Below are 15,600 nucleotides of genomic sequence, written 5' to 3' on the forward strand. Positions count from 1 at the left end.
TGCTCAACTAAGCTGTGTGACAGTGGATAAGTCCCTCAACCTCTCTGAGCTTGTGTTGTCAACTATAAATGAGGATAATGCCGCCCCACCTCTCAGGGTTGCTAAAATTACGGAATCCCCTAACTCCATCCTGACACACCCCAAGTACTCCGTCCTCACAGTAAAAGCCTCTCTCGGGGACGAATGCATGTAACACGCAGGATCCAGCTGCCTGCAGATGCCCCAGACGTGCCGCCTCTGTCAGCATGTGTGTTTGGGGATGTGGGTCCACCTGCATTTTGCTACTGAGCTGGGGGGGGCAGGGGGAGGTCACCACCGGGGTCTCTGGCAGCCCTGCAGGCCTGGAGCTCTGCCCCAGGAACACTGGCCACCCCTGGGGCCCAGGTCTCTGTTGAGAAGCCTGGGCTTGAGCAAAGCCCTTCAGGGAGGGAGCACGTTATAACCTAACAGACTTTAAACTCCCTGCTTAAAAAATTGCAAGTCAACATTTAAAAATGAGCTTTCACCCAGATCTTCATGTGCAGCCAGCTTCTTTCCAGCCATCAACGTGCCCCCCTCTCCCCCCAGAGCTGGTGTTTCCGCAGAGCCATGGCCACTGGCTGCCCCCCACACGGCCTCACCTGCCTGCCCTTGCCTGGCCCCTTCTGTGAAGGTCAAGAGCCTGGTCTGCGGAGCCACCTCTGTGTTGCCATGGGGGTGACCTGCTTTGGGCTTCATCCTTATGTGGTGAATGCAGTGGCCCCCACCCCCATCCGTGGCCTTGCTTTCTGTGGTTTCAGTTCCCCGCCGTCAGCAGCTGTCTGGAAGCAGATGCGTCTCCTCCTGACGTGCAGCCAGTAGGTCAACAGTAAGTGCCAGGCCTGTGCCCCTGCCACGAGGGGCATCTCCGCACCTAGTGGTCAGTGCCAGGCCTGTGCCCCTGCCACGAGGGGCATCTCCGCACCTAGGCTCGTATCCTCGCGCATTACAAGAAGGGTGACTACAGCCCAGTAGGATCTTTTGAGAGAGCGACACATTCACAGAACCCTTATTACAGGATGTGGTTATCATTGTTCTGTTCTACAAGTTATTGTTAATCTCTTCTGGGCCAAATCTATGAATTGTATGTATCTTAGATGGGCATCTAGACGAAAAGACCCAAGACCCGTCAGGTTCGGCGTTCTCCATGGTTCTAGGCATCCACGGGGGTCCTGGAACGTATCTCCTGAAGATAAGGGGGCGCTGCTGTAGTTAAAGCATGATGGGGTCCCAGGTCTGCAGGGCCTGATGCAGAGCTTGGGGCGACCGGCTGTGATCGAACGCTGTTCTCCTCTCGTTCTTGTCCCCACACCCTGCGCATCAGCACCCGATGGAGCCACCTGCTTGTGGGCCCGTCCCTCTGTGCTGTTAGTAATGCGTAACAGAGAAAGCTGGATTCTAGGCAGCGACTGTGCCAGGGGAGTGCTCAAACCCAGGGGAGTGCCTGGGTTCTCTTCTTGGACCCAGCAAGTTCATGGAAATGTCCGGGGGCCCAGAATGGGATGACCTTGTGTCCTCGGGCACCCCCTGCGGACTTCTGCTGTGGTGTTCACTGTGTCCTGGAGGGTTAGCTGCTTTCTTTTAAATAGCAGACTTCTGCAAACTATGCTGGGGGAGAGGGAGGGACCACATGTGTGTCAGGAAGCTCCCAGCTTCAGAGACGCAACTCCTTGGCCAGGTGGGAACACCCAAATTGGGTCTGTGGCTTCCACGTGCCCACAACTGCTGAGTGGGTTTGGAGGGGGGTAGTGGGAGTTCTATCCAAACATCACGAATATCTTAGGAAGAAAATGCTGTCAAAGATTCTGACCATTGTTTTCTTTGACCCTCAGTTTGAGTTTGGTGGTTTGGGTTGACTTTGGACCCTTGTTTTTGGGGTGGTTTTGTTTTTCTTGGTTTTATTGGGAAGGTGCTACACCAGCAACAGAGCATTCCCTGAGAAGCCCAGAAGGATCTGTTGTTTTGGCTTTGAACGGGACCGGTGGCTGTTCAGTGATTGTTGCTGGGCAGGGGCGGACTCTGGCGTTCCCATGAGTGCACCAATTAAAAAGGAAAGTGGCATTCAGAAAGCATGTACTATGTTCATTGTATTTTCTTAACAGCCCAATTTTTTTTTTTTTTTAAGCTGAGAAAGCAGAGGCCTAGAGAGGCTGTTGCTTATCCGAGACCACAGAGCCCAGAAGCAGCAAGCTGGAGTTTGATCCCAGACATGTTTTTAACCATAATATTCTATAGCCCAAAATAGCATCAAGCAGGGGATACACCTTCACTCTGCTTCTAGAATGCTCTGGAATGCGGGTTTCTGAAGCAGAGGAGGGGATGGCAAACTGCAGGCTGTCGGTCAGATCTGGCTGCCACCTGTGTCTGCACGGCACGTTCAAGGGTGCTGGCACTGTGAACCCAGTCCGAGCGGAGACCGCCCCTCCCTGGCCGGTGGCCACCCTTCCCCACTGCTCAGAACCTGGGCTCGTCCCACCTCCACCTGGGACTCCACCAGTTGCTGAGCCCATGGCTAGCTGTCCAAGCTGAGACCGAGGACATGCCAGGTGTCACTGGGGTGCAGCGAAACCGGACACAGCAGCTGTCCCCCAGCCCACCAGGACCCTCTTGTCGCACTGGGCACTCCTGGTCTTGAAATGTATCCAGCGGGTGATAAATGGGCTCAAAGCATACCCACCACCTGGGCAGCACTTCCCAGGCTAAAGGGCAGGGAGAGCTTTTTCTCTTGTTACAGAAGTACCTATGTAATATTCTTGGATTTGCCTCTTGTCCTGCCAAGCCTAAAATATTGACTCTCTGTCCCTGGACATAAACAAAAATTTTATCAGCCCCTGCCTAAGGAAGTACGTGGGGCCACACAGAAGCATGTCAGCAGAATGTTTCGTAAAATGTGCTAGTAAGTCATGGATGTACAAACTTGGCTCAGCTTCAGTCACTTCTGTTCATCCACTGAGCCCTACGCTGAGGTTTGTAGGATGACACAGGAATCTTGGCTGAGAGTTCAGTTGGTGAGAAGCGACCTCTGCTGGTCAGGGGAGTGCATGAACAGCACCCCCCTCCCGAAGGGAGGATCCCAAATGTGGGGAACTTGGAAAACGGACATTGTCTTCTCCTTTTTTTTTTTTTTCTGATCTAGCACTTAAGACTTTAATGGATGTTAATGTTTTTTTTTTTTTTTAAGATTTTATTTATTTGACAGAGAGAGAGACAGCGAGAGAGGGAACACAAGCAGTGGGAGAGGGAGAAGCAGGCTTCCCGCTGAGCAGGGAGCCCGATGCGGGGCTCGATCCCAGGACCCTGGGATCATGACCTGAGCTGAAGGCAGACGCTTAGTGACTGAGGCACCCAGGCGCCCCGGATGTTAATGTTCTAATTTCAACAAGATTCCAAACTATAACGGTAGCTACACACTCACATGAGCTGTAGAGGGAGATGTAGGCTGAAAAAGATGTTGGAGTACCTCTTTCCCAGCCTGGGGAGCCCCAGACAGGTCAGGGACATATAGGGGACCATGTGTGATGAGCTTGGATGAGTTTCATGGGAAGATGTTGGAGGGCGTTTTAGTGAGATCTGCTGGTGTGTTAGGCCCTGGAGCGCAGAGCAGAGGTAGAGGACCTGCATTCCACCTTGGGCTGGTGGAAGAGAGGATTTCCATGGAACTGTTAGAAGCTTACCCTGCAGTCTCTCTCTGATTGAGGGGGTATGGGCTGTGACTATTGACTCCCTCCCAGAAGTCTGCAGCTGCCCTGTTCAGCTTGGTACTCACTAGCAGCATGGCTACTTAAATTAATTAAAACTAAATGAAATAAAAATTCAGCTTTCCAGTCACACTGGCCACTTGTCAGTTGCTCATTGGCCACACATGGCTGGTAGCCTACTGAAATGGACAGGGAGGAAATCTGTCCAGCATCTCAGAAAGTTCTGTTGGTGGCACATATCCACTTTGGATACAGACAGGGGAGTTTTGCTGTTTGAATTGGCCAGCCTTCTGGACTTTGCTGTACCAACAGAGACACTCTGCCCTGCAAAACCCTTTATAGAAAAAGTTTCCTAACCCCTGGTTTTGAGGATGGATTTGGGGCAGGGGGTGTGACAGGGGAGGAGCCTAGAGGCCATGGAAGCTTGCACATGGAGGAAAAGTGGACACGACTGGGAAATATTTTGGAAGTAGATCACACAGGATTTATCCATGAATTATATACAAGGGGCAAGGCACTGGGTATCCAGTGTGGCTGCACAGCTGGTGAGCTGCGTAGGAAGCCTGGTGAAGGATCTGTCTGGTTTAGTGACTTGTCTGTGGCTCCTGGAAGGCGGCCTGGATCCCGTAATTGTGCCAGGACATTTGCAGGATGGGTGGATGGATGTGGATGGGTGAGAGTGAGGGAGGAGAAGACTGGGGAGGGCTTTCCCCTGGGAAATCAAGAGATGGGTTTGGGAATGTTTCATTTTGCCTTTCTGACCTCCAGATGGAGATGTCACCGTGGCTGATAATGTACGAGTCTGGAGCTTGGAGGGAAGGTCAAGGGTTGACAGAAAGATGGGATTGATTCTGAAGCCAGAGGACTGGATGGGAGAGTTGGAGCCGTGGACTGAGGGCTGGGTCCTGGGCAGCCCACGTGGAGCTGGTGAGAGGCTGGGCAATTGTGGCCAATGTCACAGGAGGGAACCAGGGAACAGGTGTCTGGAGGCTGAAGAGGAACGTGTTGAGAGAGACTGAGGACAGCTGAGACAGATCAAGGGGACCTGCCCTGGCCGATGCAGGTGTGGGGACCCTGACCTGGGCTGCTCAGTTTCCCTGTTAGCCTTTTCCTTGGCAGCACAGCCAAGGGAACCTGTGGAGTCTAGGTCCTACACTACTCACTTTGTCCAGACCTCCAGGGCCCAGCGGGAGGAACTGGCCTGTCCATGTTGTGCCACGAGAGTGTCCCAGCCGTGGAGTCAGCCGTGGATAGTAAAAGGACAGAAATGGTAATAACATGGGATCCGTGGAATGTGCAGTGTCCACTTCTGAAGTTTCTTTGGAAGCTCTCGAAGGGCAGGGATGGGGCCAGCACCGCGCTTTCAGCACCGCGGACAGCGCCCCGCCCATCAGACCCTCCAGAACCCTTCCTGATGGATGAATCCCACCCACACTGTGACTTTAGGACCAGCTCTACCAAGCTGTTCCTGATGAGTGTTTGTATCTTCCTCCGCAGCTGGTCTTAAAAAATAAGCTGAGATGTATAGCAGGCACCGTGCTGGGCACCTGGGGCACGCTCTGAGAAGGCAGGGAGTGCTGGGATCCCAGGTGGGCATGGGGATCCTGTATCAGGATCTGGGGTTTCAGGGACCGTTGTGTTTGAGTCAGGCATCCAAGAAGAGTGCCCCCACCCCGGTCTGAAGGCCTCAGTTTCCCCTGGAGGTGAGGCCCCCTGGGAGTCTGAGGTGAGGAGCTGGAGGCGGGAGTCTGAGGTGAGGAGCTGGAGGCAGGAGTCTGAGGCAGAGCTGAGCCCGACCGTGGCAGTCCTGAGGGGGCGGACACCGGGGTTCCTCCATCATCTTTCTCCTGCAGTGCTCACAGGCCCGGAACTGGGGGGCAGAGGCCTCACCACGGAGCTAAATGGAAAGGAAGTGAGGCAGAGGACTTGGGGGTGTCTGTGGGATAGGTGGTGCAGTGCTGACCAGTAGAACTTGAGCCGGATGGAGGGAGAAGTGAAAAGGGAGTGTTCATGGACTGGGAGAAGGCCGAGGGCAGACAGGCTTGGGAATGTTGCTCAGGGAGCAGCAGGAAGGAGAGGGGACGGGCACGGGGCTCTGGGCAGGCTGACCCTTCCTCAAAGCTGGACCTCCCTGCCTCCCCGTACCACCTGCTGGGACCTCCTTGTCAGGGGCCAGGGCTGTGAAAAACCAGACTTGTAAGTCAATAGCTGCTGAGTTACTCATCTTTTTGTTACTTCCCGTTTAAACCTTGCAACAATCCCATGAGGGACTGTTGGTGTTTGTCAGATGTCACATGTGGGTAAATGGAGGCACCGGGGTTTTAGTAATTTACCAGGATCACGGTGCAGGGGCTGATGGGAGCCTGGGCAGGTCTCATTCCAAAACCTGTGATGGCCACCATCCCCAGGTCAGGTGGGAGCAGGAACTTTGGCACCACCTGTTGAGTGGGAAAAGGGACAGAATTATCTGTGCTCTTGAAGTTCCTTTCTCCCTCTCCCCTCCTCCCCTTCCTGTCCCTTCCCCTCCTCCCCCACTTCCCCCTCCTCTTCCTCTTCCCCCTCCTCCCCCTGTCTACTTCTGGCAGTTCCACTGACCTCTGAACTCACAAGAAGTCAGGTCTGTATTTGAAACATCCCCTCTGTACCCTGTTCCTGTTCACAATCCCACCCAGCCCAAGCTGCCTTACTGTCCTCGCTCCCATCCACCCCAGCCAGAGGAAGAATGGCTTGTGAATGCTCTGTTTTGCCTTTGAACCAGCCAAGATGCCGTCCACATCCAGAGGTGAAGAAGCAGATGCCGCCGGCAACCTCCCGCTGACCACTGACGAACCCTCTCAAGCCTTAGCTGGGTCTGACTCCCTGGACAGTCCTCCCAGACCCCTGGAGAGATCCGTGGGCCAGCTCCCCAGCCCCCCGCTGTTGCCCACCCCACCGCCCAAGGCAGGCTCCAAAACCACGAAAAACGTCACAGGTGGGTCCGCATGTACACATCCTTCCATTCATTCATGCATACCTTCAGCCTGGGGGGGTGCCCACCACGGGCTGGTTCTCACCCTTGGCTTTTGTGATCAGGGTTCTGGGCAGGTCCAGGGGAGCAAAACGTGAGACAGGAGAGCAGTTCTTAGCAGGGAGCTCTGGTTGTCAGGAGCAGACCCCTCGGGCTCCCTTGAGCAAATGGGGCACTCTGTTGGCAGGAATCAAAAGTGTCTTCTAGAACCTGAATGCGGAAGATGCAGCCAGCCCCCAGGATGAGGATTTTGTCTGTCTGTCTATGTGTCTGGATGTTTGGGTGTCCTTCTGTTTCCTATTCTTTCTCCCTCTCCCCTTCCTTCCCTACTCTGTCCCTATCTCTCCTTCCATCTCTCGCTCTCACAGTCTCTGCTCATCTCTGTTTCACTGTGTTTCCCCAGTGAGCTCCATCCTGCAAGGCAGAGCCAGAGATAAACTCTGGCCTATAGGGTGGTGATCAGAGAGGGGAGCACAGCTGGGGGGAGGCCCCAAAAAGCATCCACTTCCGTAGCTTTGGCCACACTGGCTGAATAATCCCAGGAAGTCGGAACATTCACCTTTGGAGTTTGGGCATTTCTTGTCCCATCACGGGTAGAAACAGGAGACACGGCTAGTCTCAGGGGGAAAGCAGGCCATTACGTTCTTACGGTGACTGTTCTGAAATGTAAATCCTCACCTGTTGCCTCTGAGGGCAGCGGGCATGGAGAGGATGTGGATGGCAGACCTGAGCAGCTTTGACCTCCACCCGCCATGCTTCTCCGTCCCGCTTGCTGGGCCACAAGGAGGCCCGAGTACACACCACGTGTTCCTAATGTGCGGGCCAGCCTCTCTCGGGGGTGGGGTGGGGATGTGAGCCCAATTCACAGTTAAAGAGACAGAGGCTCGGGGGGCTCCAAGCAACATGTCCCAGGTCCCACAGCTAATGAGACTCGACCCTGGTTCTGGGTTTGAGGCTATTACCCTCCCACTGCTCTTCCTGCTACAATATTCTTCCCCGTGCTTCACCTGGTCAGTGCCTGGGCCTCGCTGTCCCTCCTTGAGGGGAGCTGTCCCCAACCCCAACTGCAACCCCATAGCAACATGCGTCTTGCCTTCTGGTATTTGCCACATCACTTCACCTTGCCCAGTGGGTTGAACATGTCCCCTCAAAATTCACATCTACCCGGCACCTCAGAATGTGGCCTTCTTTGGCAAAGGGTCTTTGGAGACATAATTACATCAGGAACAAGATGAAATCATCCTGCCTTTGTGTGGGCCCTAAATCCAATGAGAATGTCCTTACAAGAGACCCAAAAGGACACAGAAGATGATGCGGAGGTGGAGACAGATTGGAGTGACCTGTCTGCAAGCCAGGGTGTGCCAGGGGTCACCAGCGGCCACCAGGAGCTGGAGGGAGGCCTGGCATCTTTCTCTCTCAGCCCTCAGAAGGCTCCAGCCCTGCTGACACCTGGGTTTCAGACTTCTGGCCTCAACAGCCGTGAGAGAATGAAGTCCTGTTGTTCTGAGCTACCCAGTTGGTGGGACTTGGTGACAGCAGGCAAGGACCCCGCCAGACCCCACCAGATCCCAGACACCAGCCTAAGACCCCACCTGGCGTATAGCAGGTGCTCAGCGAGTGTGTGTGCCTGCGATTGAAGGAGCAGATGCGTGTTCTGAGCCCGGCCTGCCTGTTTCTACATCTCTGGGAAGGAGTCCAAGCCTGCAGTGTGCCAGGGACAGGGCCCCACAGATAAAAGTTTTGAGCAGAATCATGCTGTCCTGCATCTTGTTACTGTCTTATGATAATTTTCTTCTCCATCCATGGGGACCTGAAACAACTGGAAATCCATCTGATCAGGCAGCCTCCACCACGTTTTCTTCTGTCTCACACATAATTTGTTCTGGTCCCTGGGTAACTCAGCAGCCCAGTCCTGCCTCTGCTGTGCTTGGGACGGATCAGGCCTCAGGCTGCACGTGTTCCCCTACTGTGACTCCTCTGCCTGTTCTCACGGCCGAAATTCTGGGTCCCGAGGGCCTCATATTTGGTGCCTCTGACTTCCGCCCTCTCCTTCCAAGGAGCTCCAGAACATCAGGGGTGCTAATCTGGGGACTGGATTAGGAACAGGGAGAGCACGGGAGGGTGGTTTCGGTCTGGATCTCTTTTTAACGGCTGAGACCCCATTTTGGTACCTTTGTCTTCATTTTCTCCATTCTCCCTCTTTTTCCTTCTCTTTTGGGGAAAATGTTTGCTTTAGCATGTGAGCGCTAGGTGGCAGCAGAGGACAAAGGCCCCTTACCTGGGCTTAACTGGGACCCAGGGGGACAGCATGCACAAGCGGAGTCCCCCCGGGGCTCTTTCTTGTCTGCGACGGTGCCCCCAGCCTCCACCAGAGGTCAAGGACCCGTCCCCCCGCCCCCAGGCCCACTCACAGACTTGCCTTGCTGGGTCTGAATGGTGTTTAATTTGTTTTAATGGGTTGCCAACATTTTAAACCTTCAAATACATGTGTTGAATATTAACATGTGTCAAACATGTAACTTTTACCTGTAATCCAAATTTTTGGCTCTTCTTGAAAAGTCTTCCTATCTGGCAGCCCCCTGAGTCCCACCAGCCCATTAAGGTGAGCTAGTGCTTTTGTGTTTGCTGGAACCCTTGCCCCCTGTTTGTATGAACTGCATGAGGTTCATTGACTCACCTGTGTCTCACCTGCCTGGACCCAGGACCCGTGTGAGTTAACCCCCTCAGGGCAAAGCTGCCCCTGCCCAGCTGGGGGACAGTCGCCCCTCTGTAAGGGGGTCCTGCGGCCTCTGCCAACTACACTTAGAGGTGTTCCAATCCCAGCCCCTGCCACACCCTGGAGGCATAACTTGGAGTTGGCTTTGGAGCCTGGTTCCTCATCTGAGACATGGGAGCGGTAAGAGGTGCCCTAGGCAGGCTGGACGAGGCGGGCCAGGGAAAGTGCTCAGTGGAGCGGCATGTGGGAAGCACTTAGAGTCCAGGCTGAGTGAGCCCAGGCAAGCCAGGTCACCTCCATTTCCCTGGGCTGGTGATGCCTTCCTAGCAAGTGTAGAGGGAGGATTCCAGGCAATGGCAGAGCATCACATGCCCGGGAGGTGGTCCCCATGATGAGCAGGGGCTGCCCTAGGAGGGGCGGAGCTGGCAGAGTGTAGAGAACTGGGATGGTTCTGGGGGCCATGCTCGGATGGAGCCCTCACCTACTCTGCCCTGCCTATGGCTGGTACCGTCTCATCCCCTGGGTGTCAGATCAGATGGCCCTTCTGCTGAGAAGCCTCGCCTGAGCTCCGTAGCCCAGCCCACCTGCTCCCCATCCCAGGTGTGCTCAGCCCACCTGCCTGGCTCAGCTCTCCCTAAAATTCTTGTGTTGGCTTTCTGTCTGCTTTTCCTCTCCTGACTCCATCCAGCCAGCCTCGAGGCCCATCGAGGGCAAGGCCTGGGCTGTTTGGTGTTACCTGGCTATGCCCACAGAAGCAGGTGCTTGTGAAGAAAGAGAAATCACCTGTTTCAATGAGACTTAGTTTTTCTTCTAGTTGTGTGTATGTGGTTTGTTGTTGTTGTTTGTTTTTTATTGACACTGTCCACATTCTAGGATTACGTCAGAAAGGCTTTGTCTTTTAGGGAGTGGTTTAGATCTGTGTGTGTGTCCCTCTCCCTTTTGAGGCTAAAAAGGGAGTTAATTTATTTGTACCCGGTCAAACAAATTGGGGGAGCCTGGAGGCTGCCTCTGTGGAGACATGTTTGGGAGCGAGTCTGTGTGTGGAAGTGTTGTAGGTGCCAGGCCCCACCCCAGCAGCTGGGCTCCTGCTGGCCCTGTCAGGGAGCTCTTGGCCCATTTTACAGATAAGAAGGCTGAGGCTTCAAGCGTTCAGGGGACTTGCCTAGGGGGGGTCTTCCTGCTGGTAAGTAGCAGATGGAGACTGGAGGCCAGATCTGTGTAATGAGCAAACTCATGCTTTCTGCCTCCCTGAGCACCGGACGCCGTGCAGGACTTGGAGTGAACATTCAGGAAGTATCTGTTGGGGAGGGAAGCCTCACCTTCTTAGGATGGACTTGAGCAAATCTCTTCTGAGTCTTCAGACTCATTTCATGTAAATGGATGTCTGTTGCACACGCATCAAGTGCCAGGCCTGGGGATACAGCAGACACAGGCCCTGCCCAGAGGTGCACAGTCGGGTGACAAGAGCGGACCCGATGAAGTAATTCATTCCAAGTGGGAGGAAAGGGGTGTCAGGGCTGCCCTGAGTCTTATGGGCAGGTATGGTGGGCTCTGCACAAGGGTGGGGATTCACAGAAGGTCTCCCTGAGGAAGTGAGATTGGTACAGACAGGGGAGGGGAAAAGCATTCCAGGCAAAGGGAACAGTCTGTGCAAAAGCTCAGAGTAGAGTGTGTGGTTCCCTCAAGGATTGGAAAGATCCTCCTGTCCTAGAGCCAAGAGAGCTTGGTGGGGAAAGTGGAAGAGATGAAGCCAGAGTGCCGAGCAGGGCAGCCTACAGGGCCCGGGCCAGGAGCCCAGATGCCGTGCTGAGGAGGAGGGGAGAGGCTCGCCTTCCTGAAAGCTCCCACTGGGTGAGGTACAGGGAGAGGGTTGGAGGAGATGTGGAGAAGCAGGGACCACGGTGGTCCAGGCTGAGTGACCCCTGCAGACCTTGCAGAGCTGGGGGGATTGTGCTCGTTTCCACGATAGGAAGTGTGGCTTTGGGAAGCCAAATCTGTAGCAGAGCATCAGGAAGGAGGGCATTCTGTGCCTGAGACCTTGCAGGGGGCCTATGGAACTCGGCTCCCAGGGCTGGAGGCCAGAGGGCCCGTGGATGGAGCTGGACAGAGGTGAGCCCTGTCTCTGGCTCCGGGGGCGGGGGACCTGGCATGTCTGGAACAGGGTGTGAGAGTCCCCCAGCCAGGGGGCTGTGTCCTCTGCTCTCGGGCTCCTGTCTTTTGCAGCGTCCTTCCTCCCTGCCCCCAGAGACTTACGTTCTCGTTGGTCCCTCTCACGCTCCAGGCCAGCCTGCGCTCTTCCAGGGCCCTGGCGGGAAGAGTGCTGACCCTCCCCTCCGAGGACAGCTTTCCACGCCCACGGGGTCTCCACATCTCACCACTGTCCACCGGCCACTGCCCCCCAGCCGTGTCATTGAGGAGCTGCACAGGGCACTGGCCACCAAGCATCTCCAGGACAGGTGAGGCCCTCTCCCTGCCAGTAAGGAGACCTGTGTGCCCGAATCCCCATCAGCCTTGTGTGTACCCTGTGTAGTCCTGCTGTCACTGTCCTGAAATTGTGAATTTTTGGACAAGAGCCCCACTTTTTTACTTCGCACCGGGCTCTGGTCTTGGCTGCCACATTCTGGGAGAGGACGTCCACGGGTGGGAGCCTGGTCACTGAGTCCCTGCGTTTCTCCCGGGGGAATCGAGCACCCGTGGAAGAGAAGTAGCTGTCACGCTGTCCCAGACCCTGAAGACTTTGAGTCTTCGTTAGCAGGAGGACAAAGCCTGTTCCTGAAGCTTACTCTTTTATCTTAGACCTCACGTGTCCACAGAGAAAGAGAAGTGATCGCTGGAGGGCAAAGCAGCCAGCTAACGGGGCGCACGTAGGGCTTGGCAGAAGCACCGCGTGAGCGCAGTGCCCTTCCCGGTTCCAGGGAGTCCCGGAGCCGCGCCCGTACGCTGCGGAGCGCGGCCGGCTTCCCACGCACAGGCCTGCGCTCTTCGGGACCAAGCGTGCGCCGTCTGGGGCTGCTAGTCCCGCGCGTTCAGGACTGAAGCTGGGCGCCGCACGCATTTGGGGACCATCTTTGCAGCATCCTCGCAAGCCCCCAGGCCGGTTTAGCTGGGTCCTGCGGGGAAGCGGACCGCGCGTAACCCAGACTGTCTTCTGATTCAGTTTTCAAGGAAGGGACAGTAAAGCGTCCCCCAAGAAGCGGGTGGACGTCCGCCTGTCTAGAACGTCCAGCGTGGAGCGGGGCAAGGAGAGGGAGGAGGCCTGGAGCTTCGATGGGGTCGCGGAGAGCAGGCGCACCGCCACCAAAGGGTCTGAGGAGAACAAGGAGAACTTGATCGTGAATTCGGAACTCAAGGACGACCTGCTGGTGTATCAGGATGAAGAGGCGCTGAATGACTCCATCATCTCTGGTGAGGAGAGGCCGGAGCCTGCGGGGTGCGGGGCCCCGTGGAGGCGGTGCTCCCCCCGGGTGGTGCGGAGGAGGGACAGGGCGAGGGCCTGCACCTCTGAGGATGAGCGGGGGTGCCTGCCGACGGGCCCTGGGCTGGGACTGGGAGATGCTGAGTGAACCTGTTTTATTTTGGTAACTGCATGTTGATTTTCGTGTGTTTTTGAAAACACCTAAAAGAGGCTCCATGAGTAACTTTGAGAGCGTCGCTGCTTAGGAACACACGGCAGGAAGTCATACAGGTGGTACTCGGAGGTCCAGTGTTTGGAAAATAGAGCAAAAATTGCCGCCAGGAAAGCGAGATGAGGTGAAGGAGGAGGGGAGAAGAAGTCGGCGGCCATCCCTGGCGCAGCGCCTGCTTGTGTGGAGACGCACGTTCCCAAGGCCATCAGAAGCCCAGCTCCAGGCCTGTCCTCACGGTCTGCTCCGGAGGTCAGAGTAACTGCTCTGTCCTACCTTGAGGACTCAGGCTCAGGGAGTTAGAGCATCGCAGGGGCCCGTGGTGAAGGGAGAGGAGGTGCAGGCCAGGCCAAGCGAGCCCGGAGAGGGTGCAGGCCATGCAGGCTGTGCTGAGTGCCGGCTCCTTGCCGGGGGCTCAGTCTCATGCTGACTGTCACCACCGTGGGCAGAGAGCTCTGGGTGGAGGCCGTAGGGACCCAGCCCAGCAAGCTGCTGCTTGGGTGTCGCGTGGCAAATGGGGAAGGGGCTGACGTTGACCTTGGTCCTGGCTGGTCCTGAAGGGATGTGAGCATCAGCCACCGTGACCAGGTGGACCGAGCTCAGGGTTAGACAGCCACTCTGGCTGTCAGCCTTCCTGTCCCCTTGCATACTTCTGAGCCTTTTCCGCCCTGGCCAGTGAGGCAGTTCTAGGGGTGGGTGCCTTGGCGTGTGAGGAGCACCAGCGTTCTGTGCATTGGGAAGAGGCTGACTTTGATCACTGAACCAGAAACTTGGAGCCAGCCATTGGCCGAGGGGCTCTGGGCATGTCAGAGGAGCCTGCAGCCTGTGGACTTTCCCAAGCTTACCCAGCCCCAGAACTCTCTTCCTTGAACACCCGTCAGCCTCTGAGGGATGGGGTCATGCGGGAGATGTCTGAGAACGGTGGGTGAAAACGAGGATGCCAGGCTGGTGCAGGTGCGCCCAAGTGATGCTGGGTGATTCTCTGGGGGGAGGGCTGCCCTGTGCCTTGGAGGGTGTTTAGCAGCACCTCTGGCCTCTACCCCCCTGGACTACGCTCCCTCCAGCTCTAGGGGTGGATCTTGTCTGCCTCTTTGGCTGCTGGCGGCTCCAGGCTCTCCTGGGCTTGGCAGCTGCTTCCTCCAGTCTCTGTCACTGTGGTCACATTCCTTTCTCCTCTGCTCCCAGGGCCCTCTCCCTCCCTCCCATCCAAGTACTAACCAGGCCCCATCCCACTTAGCTACCAAGATCAGGCGAGCTAGAGCATGTCCAGGGTGCTATGGCCGTAGACAGACATGCCCTCTCCTTTTCTTACAGGGACACTAGTCATTGGATTTAGGGCCCATCTGGATAATCTTGGATGAATCTCCTCATTTTGATATCCTTAATTACATCTTGAAAAACATATTGCATCTTTTTCCCAAATAAGATCGCATTCACAGATATAGGGTACACATTTCTTTTGGGGTCACCATTCCACCTTCTCCAGCCACTTCTGATGGCATAACATGCTCCTCCCTGAGCCACTGTGGTCTGATGGGAGCAGGGAGGGTAGAACTCCTAGAAACACTGTTGCTAATGTGCGCAGGCTCACAGCCAAGCTGCCTGGGAATGTGCTGCTCTTAACTGCATTTGCAAACCCTGAGCAGAGCATCCTCTCCTCGGTCCCCTCCTCCGTGCACACCAGTGTTCTGGGTTCATGATCAAGGCCTCACGTTCAACCCTAAGAACATCCTGCTGTGGGCTGGGCTTGTTGCACACACCATCAGGAATATCTGGAGATTCCAGTCTTCTGCAAATTGAGCCTCTGGGTGCTCCTCCCAGGTGCCTGATATGGGGTTCCCAAAGCATGGAAATCCAGTGTGGAAAGTGGTTTCCTTGCTTTTACACATTCTCCTATGTGTTCGTGATTCTCTCCAAGTTAAGAACCTCTCAGGTAAATCACTTGGAGGAAAAAAATTCTATTTTGGTTCTAGAAAAAGTCTAGAAGTGTTACTTTTAGAAGGACTGTTACTCACAGTGGGAAAGGCCCATGAATGTATTCTGCTTTGCCTGGTAGGATGATAGTGACAAGAATCAGCTATTTGCTTCTCTTGGGTTCAAGAAGTTTTGCGGGCATTGTCCTGTCCCATGTGAACAGTCCAAAGATGTGTCACCCTGAATTCTCTAATGAGGTGGCATCCTATGCATCAATGTTAGAATTTCATTTCTAAGAGCTGGTGGTGGCCTCATCCAAGGCAGGTTACCTTGTGAATTAGCTGGAAGGCTATCCTACTTGACTAGTTGTAGTGAAAAATGTATCTGTTGTACTCTGAGTCTGACAGTTGGATTTCTGTGCAGAGCAAATAAAATGTCTTGGTCAGCACAGAAAGAGTGTGACAGACCACATGTGATGCTTTGTGCCCGCCTGCAGCGTGCACAGGTACCTTCCCAGGTGTGTGCAATCAGGCTGGGTAAAAACAGGACACCAAGAACGTTCTCAGGCTCGTCAAAGGTGAATTTTTAAGATTTAATTTTTTAAAAGCAGTTGTAGGTTCACAG

General features: G+C 55.0%; 1 protein-coding gene across 1 annotated transcript in view; it reads left to right on the forward strand.

The window, feature by feature from the left end:
* The window catches only part of PHACTR3 (phosphatase and actin regulator 3), a 219,301-nt gene that overhangs the window by 131,105 nt on the left and 72,596 nt on the right, over positions 1-15,600 (forward strand). The window contains exons 5-7 of the mRNA XM_021677840.1: positions 6,475-6,687; positions 11,721-11,895; positions 12,597-12,844. Coding sequence (XP_021533515.1) covers positions 6,475-6,687; positions 11,721-11,895; positions 12,597-12,844 — 636 coding nt within the window. The remainder of the gene's footprint in view (positions 1-6,474; positions 6,688-11,720; positions 11,896-12,596; positions 12,845-15,600) is intronic.

The sequence above is a fragment of the Neomonachus schauinslandi genome, chromosome 10 (assembly GCF_002201575.2).
Source record: "Neomonachus schauinslandi chromosome 10, ASM220157v2, whole genome shotgun sequence".
Lineage (NCBI taxonomy): Eukaryota > Metazoa > Chordata > Mammalia > Carnivora > Phocidae > Neomonachus > Neomonachus schauinslandi.